General features: G+C 37.4%; 2 protein-coding genes and 1 long non-coding RNA gene across 5 annotated transcripts; 2 read left to right on the forward strand and 1 right to left on the reverse strand.

Annotated features, from left to right (window-relative positions):
- Positions 1-9: 9 nt before the first annotated feature.
- LOC139128684 (uncharacterized) lies at positions 10-2,763 on the reverse strand. The gene is made up of 3 exons (XR_011551372.1): positions 1,750-2,763; positions 861-1,165; positions 10-36 (listed from the first exon to the last, which is right to left on the reverse strand). It is a non-coding gene; the product is annotated as an uncharacterized lncRNA (long non-coding RNA).
- LOC139128683 (uncharacterized) lies at positions 2,461-9,514 on the forward strand. 3 transcript variants are annotated; one of them, XR_011551370.1, is made up of 4 exons: positions 2,461-3,638; positions 4,170-5,075; positions 6,577-6,698; positions 8,979-9,514. XR_011551370.1 is itself a non-coding variant. In XM_070694420.1 (4 exons), exons 2-4 carry the CDS (start codon positions 4,875-4,877, stop codon positions 9,184-9,186), a joined length of 531 nt encoding a protein of 176 aa, XP_070550521.1. In that variant the 5' UTR covers positions 2,461-3,002; positions 4,170-4,874; the 3' UTR covers positions 9,187-9,514. The 3 variants fall into 3 exon arrangements, 1 of the variants encoding a protein (XP_070550521.1); XR_011551371.1 differs by having other exon boundaries at positions 2,461-3,002; positions 4,173-5,075; XM_070694420.1 differs by having other exon boundaries at positions 2,461-3,002.
- A 173-nt stretch (positions 9,515-9,687) lies between these two features.
- On the forward strand, positions 9,688-16,747 carry LOC139128679 (uncharacterized). Its single transcript, XM_070694415.1, has 7 exons — positions 9,688-9,797; positions 10,186-10,225; positions 11,495-11,560; positions 11,875-12,128; positions 13,612-13,779; positions 14,090-14,230; positions 15,719-16,747. The coding sequence occupies exons 1-7, from the start codon at positions 9,786-9,788 to the stop codon at positions 15,857-15,859; spliced, it is 822 nt and encodes a 273-aa protein (XP_070550516.1). The 5' UTR covers positions 9,688-9,785; the 3' UTR covers positions 15,860-16,747.
- The last annotated feature ends 765 nt before the right edge of the window (positions 16,748-17,512 follow it).

A 17,512-nucleotide genomic window follows, 5' to 3' on the forward strand; every position in this document is an offset into this window, starting at 1 on the left:
AGAAAGTCGTTTTTCTGTGATTTACCACCAGGGCACCTAAAAAAGAAAGCCGACACAATAATATTACACACTTCGTGAAAGGAACAGTTTTCAATTTCTAGTTCTAACAATTGAGACTGCAGCATTAGCCAAGGTAGCAAAAAAACCATAGATCCATAAGCAAACTGTCTCACGAAGGTGTACTGTATATGTTAACTTATTTCCAGCATGTACCACAAATAATGGCAATTTCTTGTACATTTGACTGATTGTGTGTACAGGTGTTGACTGTGCTGTACAAAAAAAGTAGAGTCAAGGAGAAAAATTTGAACTATGATTTGGTTATGACTCTCTTGACTAAAACAACCATGCCTAAAATGGGTGGTTGGCCTAATTTCTCTAAGACAACTTGAACTTGACTCCCCGAACACCCCCACCTCCCGTGATAAAGCTAAAAACAGACAAGCCCAAGCCTGGCAAACTTGACCCAATCGGAAATTCATGTACATGGATTTATTTTTGCAGTGACACAATGTATGATTCTACATGAAATTTTAAATAATCAAATAGTCAGATTCAGTGTAAACCATTGCGCATGTACCATACACAGTTCCACCAACATCTGCCGAGCCCATCTGTGGCTACCACAAAAATTGTATGGGGTAATAGCTAAATAACAAGTTTCACAAATTTTTTCTTTGACTGTAACTGACTTTGACTGTGCTTCGGGATACATGTACAATGTCCTCGCTGCAATGCTCCCATAGTGGTGGTTGAGCTGACCAGGATAGGGGGCTTACTTTGGTAGGAGTTGTCCAGTTGCAGTTGGCCTTGAGCAAGAACTATGTGTTCTACAAGTACAGAATGTACTATACACTTACCGAGCATTATCTTTTTGAGAGTAAGCAACCTCTGGAGATTGGCTGTGACACTCCGATGATGATCCTGTATCACTTGATGTATTAACGTCGTCTGACGTGGAATCAGATTGTGAATATGCAGACTGCATGCTTTCATCTGCGACTGATGTATCTTCTTGGGATGCATTGTCTTTGTCAACAAGCTCATTGAATTTTGAGACAAAGTCAACAGCCAATGTGATATCCCGGAAGTTGCGGCAAAAGTCATTCTGATGCCATTCGAACTCTTGACGAAAGAATGTATGTTTATAACCTTCGAAGAAAAACTGAAATGAAAATAATAACAAAAACAATAAAGTTACTGAATGAAACCTTGCCATCGCTGTTACACATGCAAACATAGTCACAGTGCCAAACGTGAAAAATCTCAACAATGCTTGTTGTGTTACTGTTAATAGTGCCAAAACAGTAGTACTCTTCGCACTTCATATTAATATTCCAGAACAACTAAAAGCTCTTCGCCCATGTATAATCTAAATGCCAAGAGCCAAAGTAATTAAATTCTTTGTTTGGCGTCCACTCAAAAGGGTAAAGGTACGAGCCTAAGCAGCTGAAAACACACAAGAAAATTAACACAAAGTAATTTGATAGCAGCAAATAAAAAAAATTGAACTAAAATTTTTAGTTCAGAAAAGCTAAAGCGGATATGTCCTAAAATTTCCTATTCAAATGCACTGTGTGTTTTTTCATGAAAACGTTAAAAACCTAAGCGCGCGTGGACGCAAAACAAAGAATTTCATTACTTTGGCCTAGATAACTTTCGTCATTACCGATGGTACGGCCCCTAGTCGGGCCGGGGTTAACCGGACTAGAGTAGGAAACATAACAGTGACAAAACTAAGTTACACACCTTTATGCCATTATGCCCGAGTGAATTTTTACTGTTGGTATCGACTACCACCTTCCTAACTGCAGACACCGGTTCTTTCACGTCTGAATCCCTTTCGCTCGGCCAGATTTGGTTAACCTCACACCTCGTCTTCGATCGCCACTGTTGTTCTTCTTACCTGTTGCAGTTACGTAAACATAAACGCTGGTATCGCCTTCTCCATTTTCTTTCACTAACCACCAATGTCGTTTCAATGTCATTTTGCGGAATAGTTCTGTGACGTTTCTCCTCTCAAAGCAGAAATGAAATGACGCCAGTCCACTAGCACTAAGAGGTTTGAGTGGACCATGACGTATGTGTGAATGGGCTGTGAATGGGTGGTGAGCCTCGCAACTGTAGTCTGTACGTCCTGGGTACGGCCACGTGAATGCTCCGAAGGCAATTGTTCACTCACAGTACCCATCCTCCGTAGTTAACTGCATGTCATGGTTTCAAAGTCATGTAGTTTCTGATTCTGATTCTGATTCCTCTCCCGTATGAACTTTGGGCAGTATGGCGTACATGATTTCATATCGATGACATTGTTATGATTGATGCAACTAAAAACTAAAATTATGTTCAACTTACTTCATAAAGCTCGCAACTTATCTTTGAAAATGGCCTGGAGGAACGTCTTCCTACATCTGTAATGTCGGCTGCATTACATAAATCACTTTGTACGGCAAAAGTTCGCACAAAAAAGGCATTTACAAGTTGTTTGCGAGACTCACGCGACTGATGGTTACCCATTCACACCTAATCTGATCAACCGGAAACCCACAGGTCCCTTGTCCAGTGCTTGTCAAGGTGTCAGCACGCGCTTGGCGTCATCACGTCCGTGAACCGGTAGAACTCAACACTCGATCTGTCGTAGCGATGTACACCTTTGTAAGCACTCAGCTCGTAGATAGTAAAACGTATATCTAACCCTTGTATGCAATTTGATTTCAGTAATATATGTGAAATGTTTCTTTAGTCGCTGTTATTCGTAAATATAGTGCAAAGTACCCTTTGAATAGTTTGTGTAACCTTGTCACAATACCCGTGCAACCCCATACAATAATGCGATCACCCAACATTTGCTCGTGATAATTCGGCAAAGTTCGGCATTCGTACGTATCCAGACCTCCGCAGATTATCTGAGAAGAGGTGAAGAACTGTGAAAGCTCCTTGTTCAAAGTTAGAAGCAGAGCGATGTGAATGACCAAGAACCGACTTTTTCCCCGAAACAACAGGTAAGAGTTGTACTTGACTGTCCTGATTTCACTTATATCATTGTGTCACTGTATTTTTTAATTTTGCCCAGACCCATCAATGCATGGAGGAAGAAAGAAACTTTAATCCTACCTCCATGATCAATTCAATGTAAATATTGGTATTGCTATTAAAATTCCCAAGCGGCTTGCGCTGGCCTGGTGGGTGATATGTACGTTCAAATTGCGCGCACATTTGTGTTGAAGGAGTGAGTATGGCCCTGCAGAGAGCTATCTCTCGTTAGCTAGGATAGCTACCAAATCCAGAATTTTGTATACTGGGCTGCAATTCAGAGTCCCAAAAATGTAGCTGCACGTGCGGCACAGCTGGTGCATCGATACTGAAGACTCTGTACTTCGCGCGTTTGCTTGTTTGTTTATGCGGAGCTGCCTCTCTCATACTGATAAAATGATATCACCCTCTTCTCATTCAAATGAGATGAAGCATACCGTTTCCCCTACCCCGGCCAGGAATTTTGTCATACATAATGAAAATGCAACTTGCAACATCCAAGTAGGTCATAGATATTGAAACTTGTAGTTGTAGACCGGGCGAGCCGTAGTTTCTCCCGAGTCCTATTTCCACAAGGCCAAAAAATGTCAGCAGTCCATTTACATGTGAGTATATAATGCATGGCTTTGCGTTCCTTGGAATTTGCTTTGTCTCTCGTTGGTATTTTGACAACGTATGGGTTGTTTGGTGTAGGGATTTTCTTGATGATTCATGGCGCCTAAAACTTTGATACCTTCCAAGTTTACAGGGTATCAAAGTTTCAGAAACCATGATTTAGTGAATAAGTTATCACTGAACAGACAGCTTGCATTTGAACATGGTCCAGTGCAGTTGTGGAAATATGATGGACTTCTGGTTATCCATGATTGAGTGACAGGGAAACAGGGGCAAATAAGAAACTGAGAGAAGTGTGTTATGTAATGCACATGCTGTAGGTGTGAATGTGTGCCACAACAAATGTGTTTTCAAAGCTGATAATACATTTATTTTGAGGTACTTTTATGTTTGAAATATTGCATGCATCATCTTAGATGCAAAGTTAAGAGTCTTGGAGCTTTTTTTTCAATAAATCAGGACTAAACACTGTGAAACAATCATTTTTATTACCTCAATAATAACCCATGTTTCTCTCCCAGTAGGTGCCATGGATTTCTCATGTTCAACAGTTGTAGAAGGAAGCTTGTCATCATCTGCAGTGATGACAGGTGTGGAAGAAAGTCTATACGTAGAAACACTGCAAACTCATCCGTATTGACTGTTGTTGAAGGACTGAATGAGTCTGTATCCTCTATAAGTGACAATGATGACCATGAATGTATTCTCGACCCGCAAGAAGACATAGTGGCCTGCTCATCAAGCAAGTCTTCTTTGGACATTGATGACACTCAGGGGAATTTCGGTGACTGTGAAGACAAAACTATCATCTCATCCAGTCCTGCAAAGAGGCGCCGCTCTACTGCACATCTCAGAGAACCAACAGATGTTTTAAAGATGGCCTGCTGTGGGGATAAGTGTATGACTACTCTCTCTTCTCTAAATGACATTGTTAATTCAGAACAGTTCTTTAAGACATCACTCAATGAAATTCAGCAAGGCCAGTATATCCTCAAACAAATCCGACAGCATTCATACACACATTATGGGAAAACAAAATCAAAACTTATTTTGAATTTGGTCATCTGTGGAAGATCTGTGTGTGAAATAGCTTGGTGTAATGTATTTGACACATCTTATCAAAGATTTACAAAGTATAAAAATCTAGTGAAAAGTGGTGTCACCAATGTTGAGCATGGCAACAAAGGAAAAACAAAGATGAGGGAGAAAACATCAAGATCAATTGCATGGATGAGATTCCATTTCGAACGAATCGGGGATACATGCCGCACAAGAATATTGTACGCCTTCCTACATTTCACACTAAGGTTGATCTGTGGTCACGTATGAAGACTCAGTTGGCAGAGAGACTGTTCTTCTCACACATATCATATGGCTACTTCTGTGATATATGGAGGAAGCACTTGCCAGAATTTCGTACTGGTGTGGTAAGCATTCATTCTGACAGTATTATAATAACCCTTTTCCTGCCAGACTGTATCACTTCCCCATCAGCCAAGTCAGTAAAAAGCGGTTTTTAGCCAAAACATAGTTTCAACCACGTGGCTTGGCCTGTCACAGCATCTTTAGTAAAAATAATCAAGTTTACAGTATTTATGTTTTCAACAGCCTTCAAATGTATAGAATTATGTTAAAATATACCATGGAATATGTTGTGTTTCACTAATTATAGCCATCTTGACCTGATGGTATTATTCCTAAAAGGAATGACTGAAAGAATTATTAATGAAATCACACACACAATTCTTCATTATTATATCAAATTTTATTTATTACAGTCATGTTTTAGGCAGTTACCAGTGCAGTCAACATTTGTAAAAATGACGCCCCAAACTGTTACTGTAAATGTCAAACTATCATACTACTAATATTTTTCATTCTCGTTGGGTGTGGGCGATGTAAGTTTGCAAATACTGGTAGCAATCCGTGCCTCGCTGTCTTGTAGACTTTTCTTGCATTGAGATGACAACCATAATATATTTCCTAATGAGTCCTAATATTAAGCTAGATCAGCTGTAACTTTTTCCTTAATTTTTAGCTCCCATACCAGAGTGAGCAATAGGGGTTAGTCAGCTGTAGTATCTGTCTGTTTGAATGTATACTATGTATGTTCATTCATGCAAACACTTGAGAACTGCTGCATGTATCAACATGCAATTTGGTGTGTTGACAATATGCATATGCATGCAAGCCCGTAGATGGGATTTTGTACATATGAAGTTGCTACAACTGGTCACATTGCTTCTCTCAGTTGGATCTTCACTCCTATCATTCTCTGAATTTTTTTTTTCAGAAAGTATGTCCTCTGTATAATACTGTACATGTATTAGAAGTACATGTATTTCAACAAATGATAGCAGAGTGTCATTGAGAGTGTTTTCAGTATTTTGTTCTGTGTATTAACTATGTTTGTTTTAATGCCTGAAATAAGATGGAATACCATGTGTTTGATTTGCGTACAAAGCCTGTAATACCCAGTGTGATTGCATTTGACTCGTAATTGTTAAAAAATGAATTAAGTCTGGAGTAGAATTCATAATTTTGTCAACGTGGATGATCATAACACTCATATAGGCTATGTTGATAAACACAATACTGGGTATTTTAGCATCTATAGAGACTAACGTAAGGATAAGATACTCATTTCGATGTATTTTCATGTACACAGAACCTAAGAACTGAAAAAATATCCAAAATTGTATCTAATGTCCCTTTAAGTTTAATGTACCTTCCATGAGCATCTCATCACTTCCCATTGCATGTTTCACTACAGACGATCATCTGAATTCTTAAATTATGGAATGTCAGAGAAATTAATTTTATTGCAAAAAGGGTCTGAAAATATACAAGGGAGGAGGGGAGGGACACTTGTGGTATCCTGAAATGCTACTGATTACAAGAGTGTAAATTTTATCTTTGTTGTTGCAGACCTCAGACTTTGCTGAATGTGGTGATTGTGCACAGATACGTAATGCTATCTCAACAGCAGCCACTGACTCTGAACGCCAAAACGTCCTCAAAGTTCGAGAAATTCATGAGAAGAGAGTTGAGTAAGTTACAGTTCCTTCATTTAATTTAGTGTCCTATGAATAGCCCATAACTGTAAGTCTTAAAGTTTAAAAATGTGTTGAAATTTTGATTGTTACTTTTTTATTGCCTTTCATCATAGCTAAGGCCATACATTCATAGATATCAGCACTTGTAGAGTTTCCTTTACATATACTCTTATGAAATGCAGTAAGCACAAGTCATGTAAGAGTTTGCTTAAGTTTTGGATACTGTTCACTTAAGTTATAATGTTTTAACCTGCAAATACACTAATCATAATAACTATGATTCCTGTGAATATAATTATGTGCTATGAGTAAAATTTAGGGACAGGTGGCTGGGACTTCAATTTCTGGTCTGTGTTGGCTAAGTAGTCTTATATCGTATTAAGGACTCTTACCCTGTAGTGTTAATTCTATACACTGGGATGTTTCGATGTATGATTTTGAATACCTTATTTCTGTCCTTGTGTTGACTACACATCAGAGCTTCAGTTAACGGAAAATTCTGCATATCTCATACATAATTACTCTGAAGTACGCAAAGAAAATTGATTTTTGCGTAATCTGATATGCATGGAAGAAAAACACAGACTCTGTAACAAAGACATGAGCACACATGGTTTCCCTCAAATGCGTAATTTATCCATGACTATTAAAGTAAAATGTTTGCTGACAAAAAGCGTTCATGATTTTGCAATATTATGTCCTAATCCTGTTAATTATGTAGCGGCAATGGTTTCCTTGAAGGCTGTACCACTAAAAATGTAACATGATCAATAGACATTGCCGTTACTTAAAGCCGCACTTTTCAATCCCTGGTTCTCGCATTAGTGAGTTCTCCTCCCAGTCAAACACTTGGCCAGTACGATGTTTGATTTCTATTACATTAATTACACAAACTGATTTCAATCTTTTGTCACCTTTTGCTAATCTTGCATGTAGAGCTTATATAACCGTTTGATTGACGGTCGGTTCAAATTGCCAACGGTCATTTATTCCTCAGCACCACAATCGAATTTCCTTGAAAAACGTCTTCCAGTCACGTTAGAATTGGAATATAACCACAGAGTTCGATCGGCAGCCACTTCGTGCTGACCGCTTGGCAGTCTGTCAGCGTTTTTGCGGTTGGAAAAAAATAAAAAGTGGCATTTTCTGGAGCTTGTGCCCTCATGTTGCCTGTTTGGTGTCCACTTACACAGTAAACGCCGCCATAGACTGGCGCCCTTTAAAGGGAGGCTCCGCCTTTAATTCCGCCGCGCCTGATGCATACTTGTAAACCCTGTGTTGAATTTCAGCTAATGTTATGCCGACTTTGAAATAATAGATTTATGGCGGTCTAGCATAGTAGACTACACACTTCTTTACAATGAGTTTCGTGAAGTCTTCCCAAATATTGCAAAGTTGGCATAATTGGCCATAATTGCAGCCGTGACCCCTGAGTCTCATCTGTCCGATGTGGACGTGGGTTCAGTACCCAAAACAGCGTTAAAACATAGAAACACAGTTATCTCAGTGAAGATGTTATAAACGATCTGATGGTAATAACCATGAAAGGCCGAAAACTTAGTGAATCTGACTTCAGAGTAGCGATGATTGAGTTGAGTTGGCAAATTAAGACATCAATGGAAGTGGAAATGATTAGTAAGAAATGAATACTGTCCACTTAGAACAGAACAGAACAGAACATAATTAAAGATTGTGAAAGTTGTCAAAGAAAAGCATTGTCAATGTTGATGTATATCGAACAGTGATGCATTGGATTTTGAACTAGTTTTCAATATGCTGTATACAGCTACTTTATTACATGCAGTTGTACACGTTTTTTGATACATTTTACGGCTTTCGCAGGTTTGAAAATCCTAATGGAAGCTCTGACACGTATGGTTGTCCTTAATGAAAATGAACTAACATGTACGTGATAAGTAGTGTACTGTACAAGTGTCCTTATACATGGAAGGCATGTTAGAGTCTTCATTGAGCAATCTCCAATGGTAATCGGCATGAGTCATATAATGGTATCCCTGGTATGGCCATCATGAAAATTTGAAATTTTCAGCAGTGGCAATGATGATAACCTGCACATTGAATGTTCTCTGCAGTGCACAGTTTTCCAGGATGTCCCTATCCAGTCATAGCTATGTCGCGTGTGTCATGAACAGCTAACTTAGTAACTTATCAATACATACATTGAAAATATTTCATATCTGTATAACTTTGTTTCAGTGTGTACATCTGTAAAATATACTCACTCAGAATTATCTTGACATAATGCAATTTCAGAACAGAGAGGACAGTTTATCATGATGCAAGAGAAAAGGCAGTTCGACAGCCAGATGATTTACTTGTAATGATTATTGATGGGATGGACCAGAAAAAGACGTATTTCCCAAGGTTAATCCGAGAGAAGAAGGACACAGAAAACCTAGGAAAGATCCCAATGCACGCAACAGGTACATGTACATTTTCCTTGTCATGTAAGCAAGTTTAGTCCTCTGTGTTACGTATTTGGTTGTCAGATCTTGTTTGTGTGTGTTTCCGTATGGAAGCTTGTTTCTCATACAGTATGTATGGGGTTTTTTTGGAAATTTATTAGAATGAATATTTAAGCACAAAAAGACATATAAAATGAGCTTAGACAATTTTCAGTATTAAAATCAAAATTTTGTTAAGAACTGGCTAGAATGCTGATGTGGTTTTATAGTCAATATATTTTGATCCATTTAGGTATTCTTGTTCAGTAATGGTCCATGACATTAACATTAGGTGGCAGTTTGGTTTTTTTTCACTAAATTGACTGTGGTTAGGAAACAAGCATTTTCAATAAGTGGATACTAAAAAGTATTCACCTGAATTATTTTGCAGGAAGTTGATTCATACCAATGTCCCTGAAGGCAAACTGGCAATTATGCGACTGGACATCCACAACTTTCCACATGATTCAAATATGACTATTAATAATATCATGTGGAATTTGATTGATAAAAAGAAAGGCTTTCAAAGAAGCTTCATGTTCAATTAGATAACTGCTACAGAGAAAACAAAAATCGGTATCTCCTGTCCTTTGCGTCTCTGCTGGTGGAGTATGACATGTTTGAAGAGGTAAGAATACACGGGATGTAGAGAAATTTACATACACACATATACTCTCTCTCTCTCTCTCTCTCTCTCAATCTCTCTCTCTCTCTCCCTCTCACACACACACTCATGCAGTTAGACATGGCCAAAAGGTTGTAATTATGTACATGTACCATGTTGAGTCAAGTGATAAATGTTGTAAGCAGACAGTAGTTGTTTCAGTGAAAGCAGGTAAGATACCATGCCAAAGGAATTGTTAAAAGTACCGTAGAGTAAATTTTGTTTGTGATATATGTTACAAGAGTACAGACAGCTGGTATATGAAAATAAATTAAAGGCTGGACAATAGTTGGTGCAAGATGTGCATTTCTGTTATATGTAGCATGAATCTGTATTATTCTTCAATTTTTAGGTGATGATAAACTTCCTGCCAGTGGGTCACACTCATGAGGGTGAGTTCTTTATTAAAGTTCCACTGTAATTTTTGTCTATTTTTCCATTATATTTGACATGTTTTGTCTGACAAATGTATTTTAAGGTCCGAAACCTTGAAGCACAATGAAATACTCAGCACTTAGCTCATCAACACAGCCTATATGTGTACAACTACATTGTTACTGTTGAAAATTCAAGTCCAGACTACAATTCAGTTTGTGAACAACAATTATTATTATACATATATAGAATATGCAAACAAGGTGCTTTATCTTGCCACAAGGGAGTAGGACAAGAAAATTAGCGACACACAGAACCAAAAACTGAAAAATTTACCCAAAATTACAGCTATAGTATCCCTTTAATTTCATTGTCATGAATGCACATCACAAATAGTTTTTGATGTGCCTAAAAGTACCCGATGTCTCTCAGGTATTTGTTAGACTTGTTAGTATTCACAATATACATTTTTCATGTGATGAACATAGATCACTGAACCAAAAATGCTAATTTGGATGATTCACATGTCAGGAGCTTTACAATTGAAAGCTGTAATGAAACATCTATCGTTTCAGTCTTTCAAACTTAAAGCTCCTGGAGCTTTATCCTTTTCTGTATTTTTTGATATGATACTTCGAAGTAAAGAGCATATCCTCAGATATGCGATCACAGTAGTTTTTTGAAACAATGGTGATGAATGTACAACTCAGATTGTATCAAATAAGTATGTCGCACTTGCAAATAACTTTGTCTGCACATTGACACTTCCAGCGAAGTTCACAAAATCAAGATGGCACACACCTCTGCCCCTATTTCAAAAAATGAGTTGACAATGTAAACAACCTTGTGTGACTGCTTCACGTCAGCTCATGTACTTTATCTTTGTTCTTTGTCACACGAATGCAGTTCACAATGGCAGCAAATTTCAAATATTGCATAAGCATCTGGTTTTAATCAATGCATTCATTGCCAATGCTTGCAAAAGTAACATTTTTAAAGTCTTCATGGGAATCCAAAATATATCTAAAAATATTGAAGGATGTTTTGTTAACAAATAAAGAATGATACAGGTCTTGGGGTTTTAATATTTGCATTTGTATCAAAGTATACCATGTACTCTTGCTTAATTCATTTATTCTGAAACCGTCTTTTTAAAGCAGAAAGAGAATGTTAACTGTTCAAATTAGGTAAATACTAGCAAATGCCAACTTCAGAATGCAAGATTCCTACAATTATCTGTATTTTTTATTCAAACGACCCAGACGTATAATTTATTTATTTTGCAGATGTTGACCAAATGTTCAGTCGAGTGTCTACAGCACTGAGAAAGGCAAATTCCTTCACTCTGCCAGGTATGAAAACTAAGTATCTTTGATTTTGATTGTTGCATTTTCTATATCTGTATAGATTGAGAGGAAGAGTTGAAAAAGTGCAAACGATATGTAAATTTGCTTGGAAAGGGGAGCAACTAAATGCAGATTAATGGGAGAATCTACAGTATTACTAATGTTACTTGAGCAGGGCCATGGACCCTCTGATATTTTACCTGGTATTAATCAGCATGTTTGTGAATAGTTTTTTCTTGAAATATTGGATGTGGTAATGTGACTTGTGTTTGCTACATATAATAACATGAAATGTGATGTCTCGGATTTCTTCATTTCAGAATTGATGCATAATATTCATGAGAGTTATACACCATCAATTAAGGTGGAAGAAGTGAAGTACCTCTTTAATGTTAAAGAATGGCTGGAACCATATATGGCAGGTAGATTTGGTGGGCATTCAAAACCACACAATTTCAGATTTCGGAAAGTCAATGGACGAGCGAGGATGCACTACAGAGTATGGTCAACCGATGCCTGGCAACCAACATATGATGAAGACAATGAAGATACACAAGGGCTTGTGTGTCTTGAAGTAAGTAATACTAATGCACTACAGATTAAATCCCTTGGCAATTTGTGCAGGCATATCTAACATGGTTTCTTTTTGTTAATACCGTATATTAAAGGCCCCTGCATAGAGAAAATTTTATCGTGTACGTACTGAACCCAATATTGGATGGCACTTTTTTGCACAAGTCGGTCCTTTTTATTTCATTACATGTATAATTCAGCTGTGTGTAAGTCACCTCTAATCATGGCCAGGGGAAACATAAAAATGTACTGAATTCACCAGATCAGACAGTATGCACCTGGGTAAGTGCATGGTGGTCCAGCAGCCTTTCTTAAAACACAGACAGTAGTCCCTCTCTACTGTCCATGATTAAAGTAGTGCTTACAATTTTTAAATCACTTGTGACAACTTTTATATCCACACATTATAAAATTTAAAGTAGCATTTCCAACTATCGAACCGACACTGGACAACTCTCATGCACATTCCAATTTCAAACCAAGATTTGTGTAGGCGATAGGAGATACAGTAACAATTTTATAATTTGTCGACATAGATGTTTGACAGCCATACACAATATTTTCAAGGAAACTAAGGGAAGAAGTTGCATCTGTGTTGGCAAAGAAAGGGTATTGATTAATTAAATGTTCATGACAAAGGAAACTTGCATGTCTGACAGGTGGTCAGCTGCTGATAACTTTACCTTGACAAGTGTACAATTTTTGCACCTTCGAATATCAACTACTTATTTAATTTACTCTTGAATTTAAACATAATAATTTTGGAAAATGTTTTTAAAATGACAAAGCCGGTCATTTTACATCAATTTTGTTTGATGCCAGACACTATATTGTTTGACATGTTGAAAGATAATGAATGGGTGACCATGCATATATATGACTCCGGTTTTCGACAAATGAACCATCCTCATTTCGTGCATTTGTGTCTTAATCAGATCCTCAAATTTAATGCAAAGTTTCAAATTGTTAAGAAACTGAAAAATTGGAGAAGCCTTTGGCAAACAATGTCGGAGTGCACAAATCAAGGGGAACTGTGGGTAGCCTCACTGACTTTGCAAGATGCATGTACAGCTGCTGATGTGGCGAACTTTTGTGTGCCATATATATGGCATCATTATGGCCCTCATAATGGGTATGTCTAAACACCACTGTTTACAACAGAAAGTCACGTGTTGAATTGAGAACAAGTATGTTCAACCTTGTGTTGATGCTCATGTACTAGTTATCTTATAGCTCACATATTATGCTGCATCATTGCTGGTGTTGACTTGCAATGTTAGCAATAATGTGGAATTGTCTCACCAGCCTCTACTACAAACATAGTTACAATATACTGTTGCATATTAGTAATTTAGTCAAAGATTCACAGATGCCATTCATATATTCTGTGATCATATTAAGTGACACCATTGTTTTGAGCAAAAGAGTTGAAATTTGTAAAGTATGCAATGATCTAATTTTGCAATAATAAATCATTTTCATAGACTGTGCCAGATGTTAATGATGTGCCCAGCATGGTGGAACCATCTCTTCTAAAACTGGATCTCCAGAGGATAAGAAATGACATTCCAAACAAGTACGCTGACTATATGCCACAATCAGCCATGGATTATCTGCAAAATTTCGTAAATGATATCGAGCAATATGAACAGGTGAGTTTTAGTTATCGTTATATATGGTGGTATTTATAATATTTTATGCTTGTCTTTGACCCTCAGTTAGATTGCAATTGAAATATTTCTCCTTTGAATGATACAGAGAAAAAATCATGAAGAGAAGGAACTCGTAAATCAACACTTTGACTGAATATTAGAGTGAGGTGCAAGTTGAAAATATTTTAAAAATGGATTCGTAACAAGAAAACATGGGTCACAAAACTTTGTGTAATTTCCAAGATTGATATAAGGGTCAATAAGGGTGCATAATCAATTGCATTTGTTGATTTTCGTTGTCACATAACAGGTAGAAGAAGCTGATGAATGGCCTCTTCAGCAGTTAGTTGAAGTTGCCAGAAGAAGAAGGACTGCAAGAGTTGAAACTGCGGACTTTATCCCAGAAAATGTGCAACGAATACAACAAAAGATGGAATCGGTGTGTCCTACAGTAAGTGTCCGCAATGTCTCTGGTTATGAAGTTTACAAACTATTAAAGGTGTTCACTTTCATGATGGATTTTTATCCTTTCTTTTTCCATCAGTAACATGACAGGAGGAGTTACTTGTAAATCAGGAAGTTCTGCATGTCTGTATATGACTATGACTAAAATGCAGAGCTAAAAAATTCCTGTTGGCCCCGCGTCCACAGACTACCAAAATTGTTCTAGGGCTACCAAAGTACATACATGGTATAATAGCCTTTATGGGCTACTGCTTTTTTCAGACAAGCAAACATGTCAAATTCGATATTTTTTTCATTACTACACACACACACTGAAAGGAAACCAAAAACACTGTTACTTTGTTAGAACTAAAAGGTCTAACTTTTTACAAAAATGTAGAGAGTGAAACAATGAAGCAACCTTTATTTATCGCAAACTTGAAAATGAAAGTTAACATACAATGGCCAATGAGAATCGATGTACCCTCCGAACAGAGCTGACATAATTTAAAGCTTTGGACCAAAACCTATAATGGATGCCTATGTGTGCATTTAGTGTGCTGGAAGCTCATAACTTCACCTAAAAACATCAGCAACTTCAAAATTTTTCTTTAAAACTATCCTGTTCTTTCAAAGTGGTATGCTCTCCTAATTTTGAAGTGTTCAGTGACATTCAAATGGCCATATATGACTAGGGATTGACCCTGCCTGAAGATTGAGCATGAGAAGATCACAATATGCTAATTACTTCCATATTTTAGTGAAGAACCCCCCCCCCCTCCCTGCTGTGATTGTAACTTATCTCAAGGAATCAGCTAGCTTATGACAAACAGTGCTTTGGCAAGTTTTGCTTGCAGGGAGTTTCTTCCAGATTTTTGGTACTTTCAGCCTGTTTTTAGCAGTATTCATAGAAAAGCCTAAATAATTAGGGCAATATTAATGATCAGAAGTGAAATTTATGAGAGTCACAAAGAGAACAGGCCATTGCATTTGTATTGTCTCAGATCACTTCCAGTGGTCATTGGTATTATGATTTATCTTTTGCATTTGATATACCTCGACAGACACAAAACCTCATAAAATAAACCATGAGAAATTTGACCATAGTAATATAATTTTTTATTGTCAAAACTGCAAATATGAGAGTGTCAAAAACCTTAAAAAGAAGAAGTCCCCTGAACATTAATTTTAAAGTGAACACATCTTAATTATTAGGTTAAATTTTAGCAGAAAAAAAACACTAAGCAGAGGACCATGTGGTAGTATTTGTTAAGATGAAAAAAATGCAAACATGGCTGTGGTTGAGTCTGTAACTCCAAGCTACCAAATTTCAAACATGGTGGCCAACTTGTGCTACCAACGAAAAAAATTCAAGCCTTGAAATTTCAGCATGTTCTGGTGAAGTCTTTGAAAGTAAATTGTGAACTCTCCACAAATAAAGATAACCTGTGTATTTTTTCTATGTGATTAAATGGAGTTGTTTATCTCACTCTAGGTGACTATCGGCAGGCAAGGCAGGCGAGCTGAAACAGCGGAAGTTGTTGATGATTACTCAACCCTGGCTGTAGGGATGTTTTGTTGCAGTATTTTGTCCAGAATCGGAAGAAGTACCCCAAATCGGAAAAGTTGTCAGTAGGGATAGTACTTCGTTTACTATTCACTGGTACCAAGGCAAATGGAATACTGCATGGAAACCATGCTACCTCACCAAGGGAAGAGCCAAAGTACCATGGGAAGACAAGCAAGATCTGGCTGCGGCAATCTTGTGGGACTTTGAATTCACCAGCAGGAAAATCTTAAGCAAAAGAACACAAACCATTTTGACAGAGAAGTATGACAGACTCACAATGAACAATTAGTCAGCACCTGTTAAACCTTCTTCTTCATAACCGCTGGTCAGACAGCATTATGATATACAGGTCCCTAGGGATAACCTAACTTGGATTGTTCAAATTGTGATGACATATGCAAATATGTATTTTTAAGGAATTTTTTGTCATTTTTTGTCAAAAATTTATTTCATCGAAACCACTCGTCTGACAACTTTGATATTTGGTATACAGGTTCCTACAGATAAACTAAATCTGCAATTTTGTATTTTTGGTGCAATTTTTGCCATTGCAGGATCTGCTTGTCCCATTGCTAAAGAAGTTCAAATGCATGTTCCTAAAGATGACCTCCAGTACCTAAGTTGGAGACCTTATTTGCTTTTGTTATTCTTGATTTTCCTGGTTTAAATATTTCTTGAATGGACCAATTAAACCAAATGTGAGCACATAGTGTCCTTGACGGTATTTTTTTCAAAGTTGGTACAAGAACATTGACCTATCACGTCATTAAATGCATGTCTATAGGTTTCACAGTCCAATGCAATATAATGGCGTCCTGGTGGCCATTTTGTTACCATTTATGACAACATTGACTTATGTTATACACATGTACATCGATTTGTTTCACAAAATGATCCAATATGGCCACATAGTGGCAATTTTGTTATAGTGTAATTTTTCTGTTATTAATAAAAAATCTGTGGCCATTTACATGCAGACTTGCCTGTGTATTCAATATGTTCAACCATCACCGTCCTTGGAACTAGCAAAATAGCAACCCTAAGCACCGTACTGAGTATCCTGGCCTCTCATAGTAATAGTATCCTTGTAAGGACATGAAGTGCCTTGTCTGAATGCACAAATTGGATAAATCACTGATAATTGTATGAAATTTTCCATGAACACTCATGTAGCCTAATCTCTTTAAAGAATGCTGGCAATAAATTCTTTACGCTCATTTCCCCCTGCCCCAAAATGCCAGTGACAATATATTTGCCCCATTTCTCCCTTCCTAAAAATGCCCGCAACAAATTCTTTGCCCCATTTTCGCCCCTTCTAAGAATGCCGGCAAAAAATTCTTTGCCCTCATTTATCCCATCCGATAAATGACGGCAACGAATTCTTTGCCCCCATTTTTCTTTTCAAAAGAATGCAGGCAACAAATTCTTTGCCCTCATTTCTTCAACAAATGACGGCAACGAATTCTTTGCCTCCATTTCTCTTTTCAAAAGAATGCAGGCAACAAATTCTTTGCCCTCATTTCTCCCCTTCAACAAATGACAGCAACGAATTCTTTGCCTCCATTTCTCTTTTCAAAAGAATGCAGGCAACAAATTCTTTGCCCTCATTTCTCCCTTCAACAAATGACGGCAAAGTATTCTTTGCCTCCATTTCTCTTTTCAAAAGAATGCAGGCAACAAATTCTTTGCCCTCATTTCTCCCCTTCAACAAATGACGGC

Source organism: Ptychodera flava, unplaced genomic scaffold, assembly GCF_041260155.1.
Source record: "Ptychodera flava strain L36383 unplaced genomic scaffold, AS_Pfla_20210202 Scaffold_64__1_contigs__length_706160_pilon, whole genome shotgun sequence".
Taxonomy (NCBI): domain Eukaryota; kingdom Metazoa; phylum Hemichordata; class Enteropneusta; family Ptychoderidae; genus Ptychodera; species Ptychodera flava.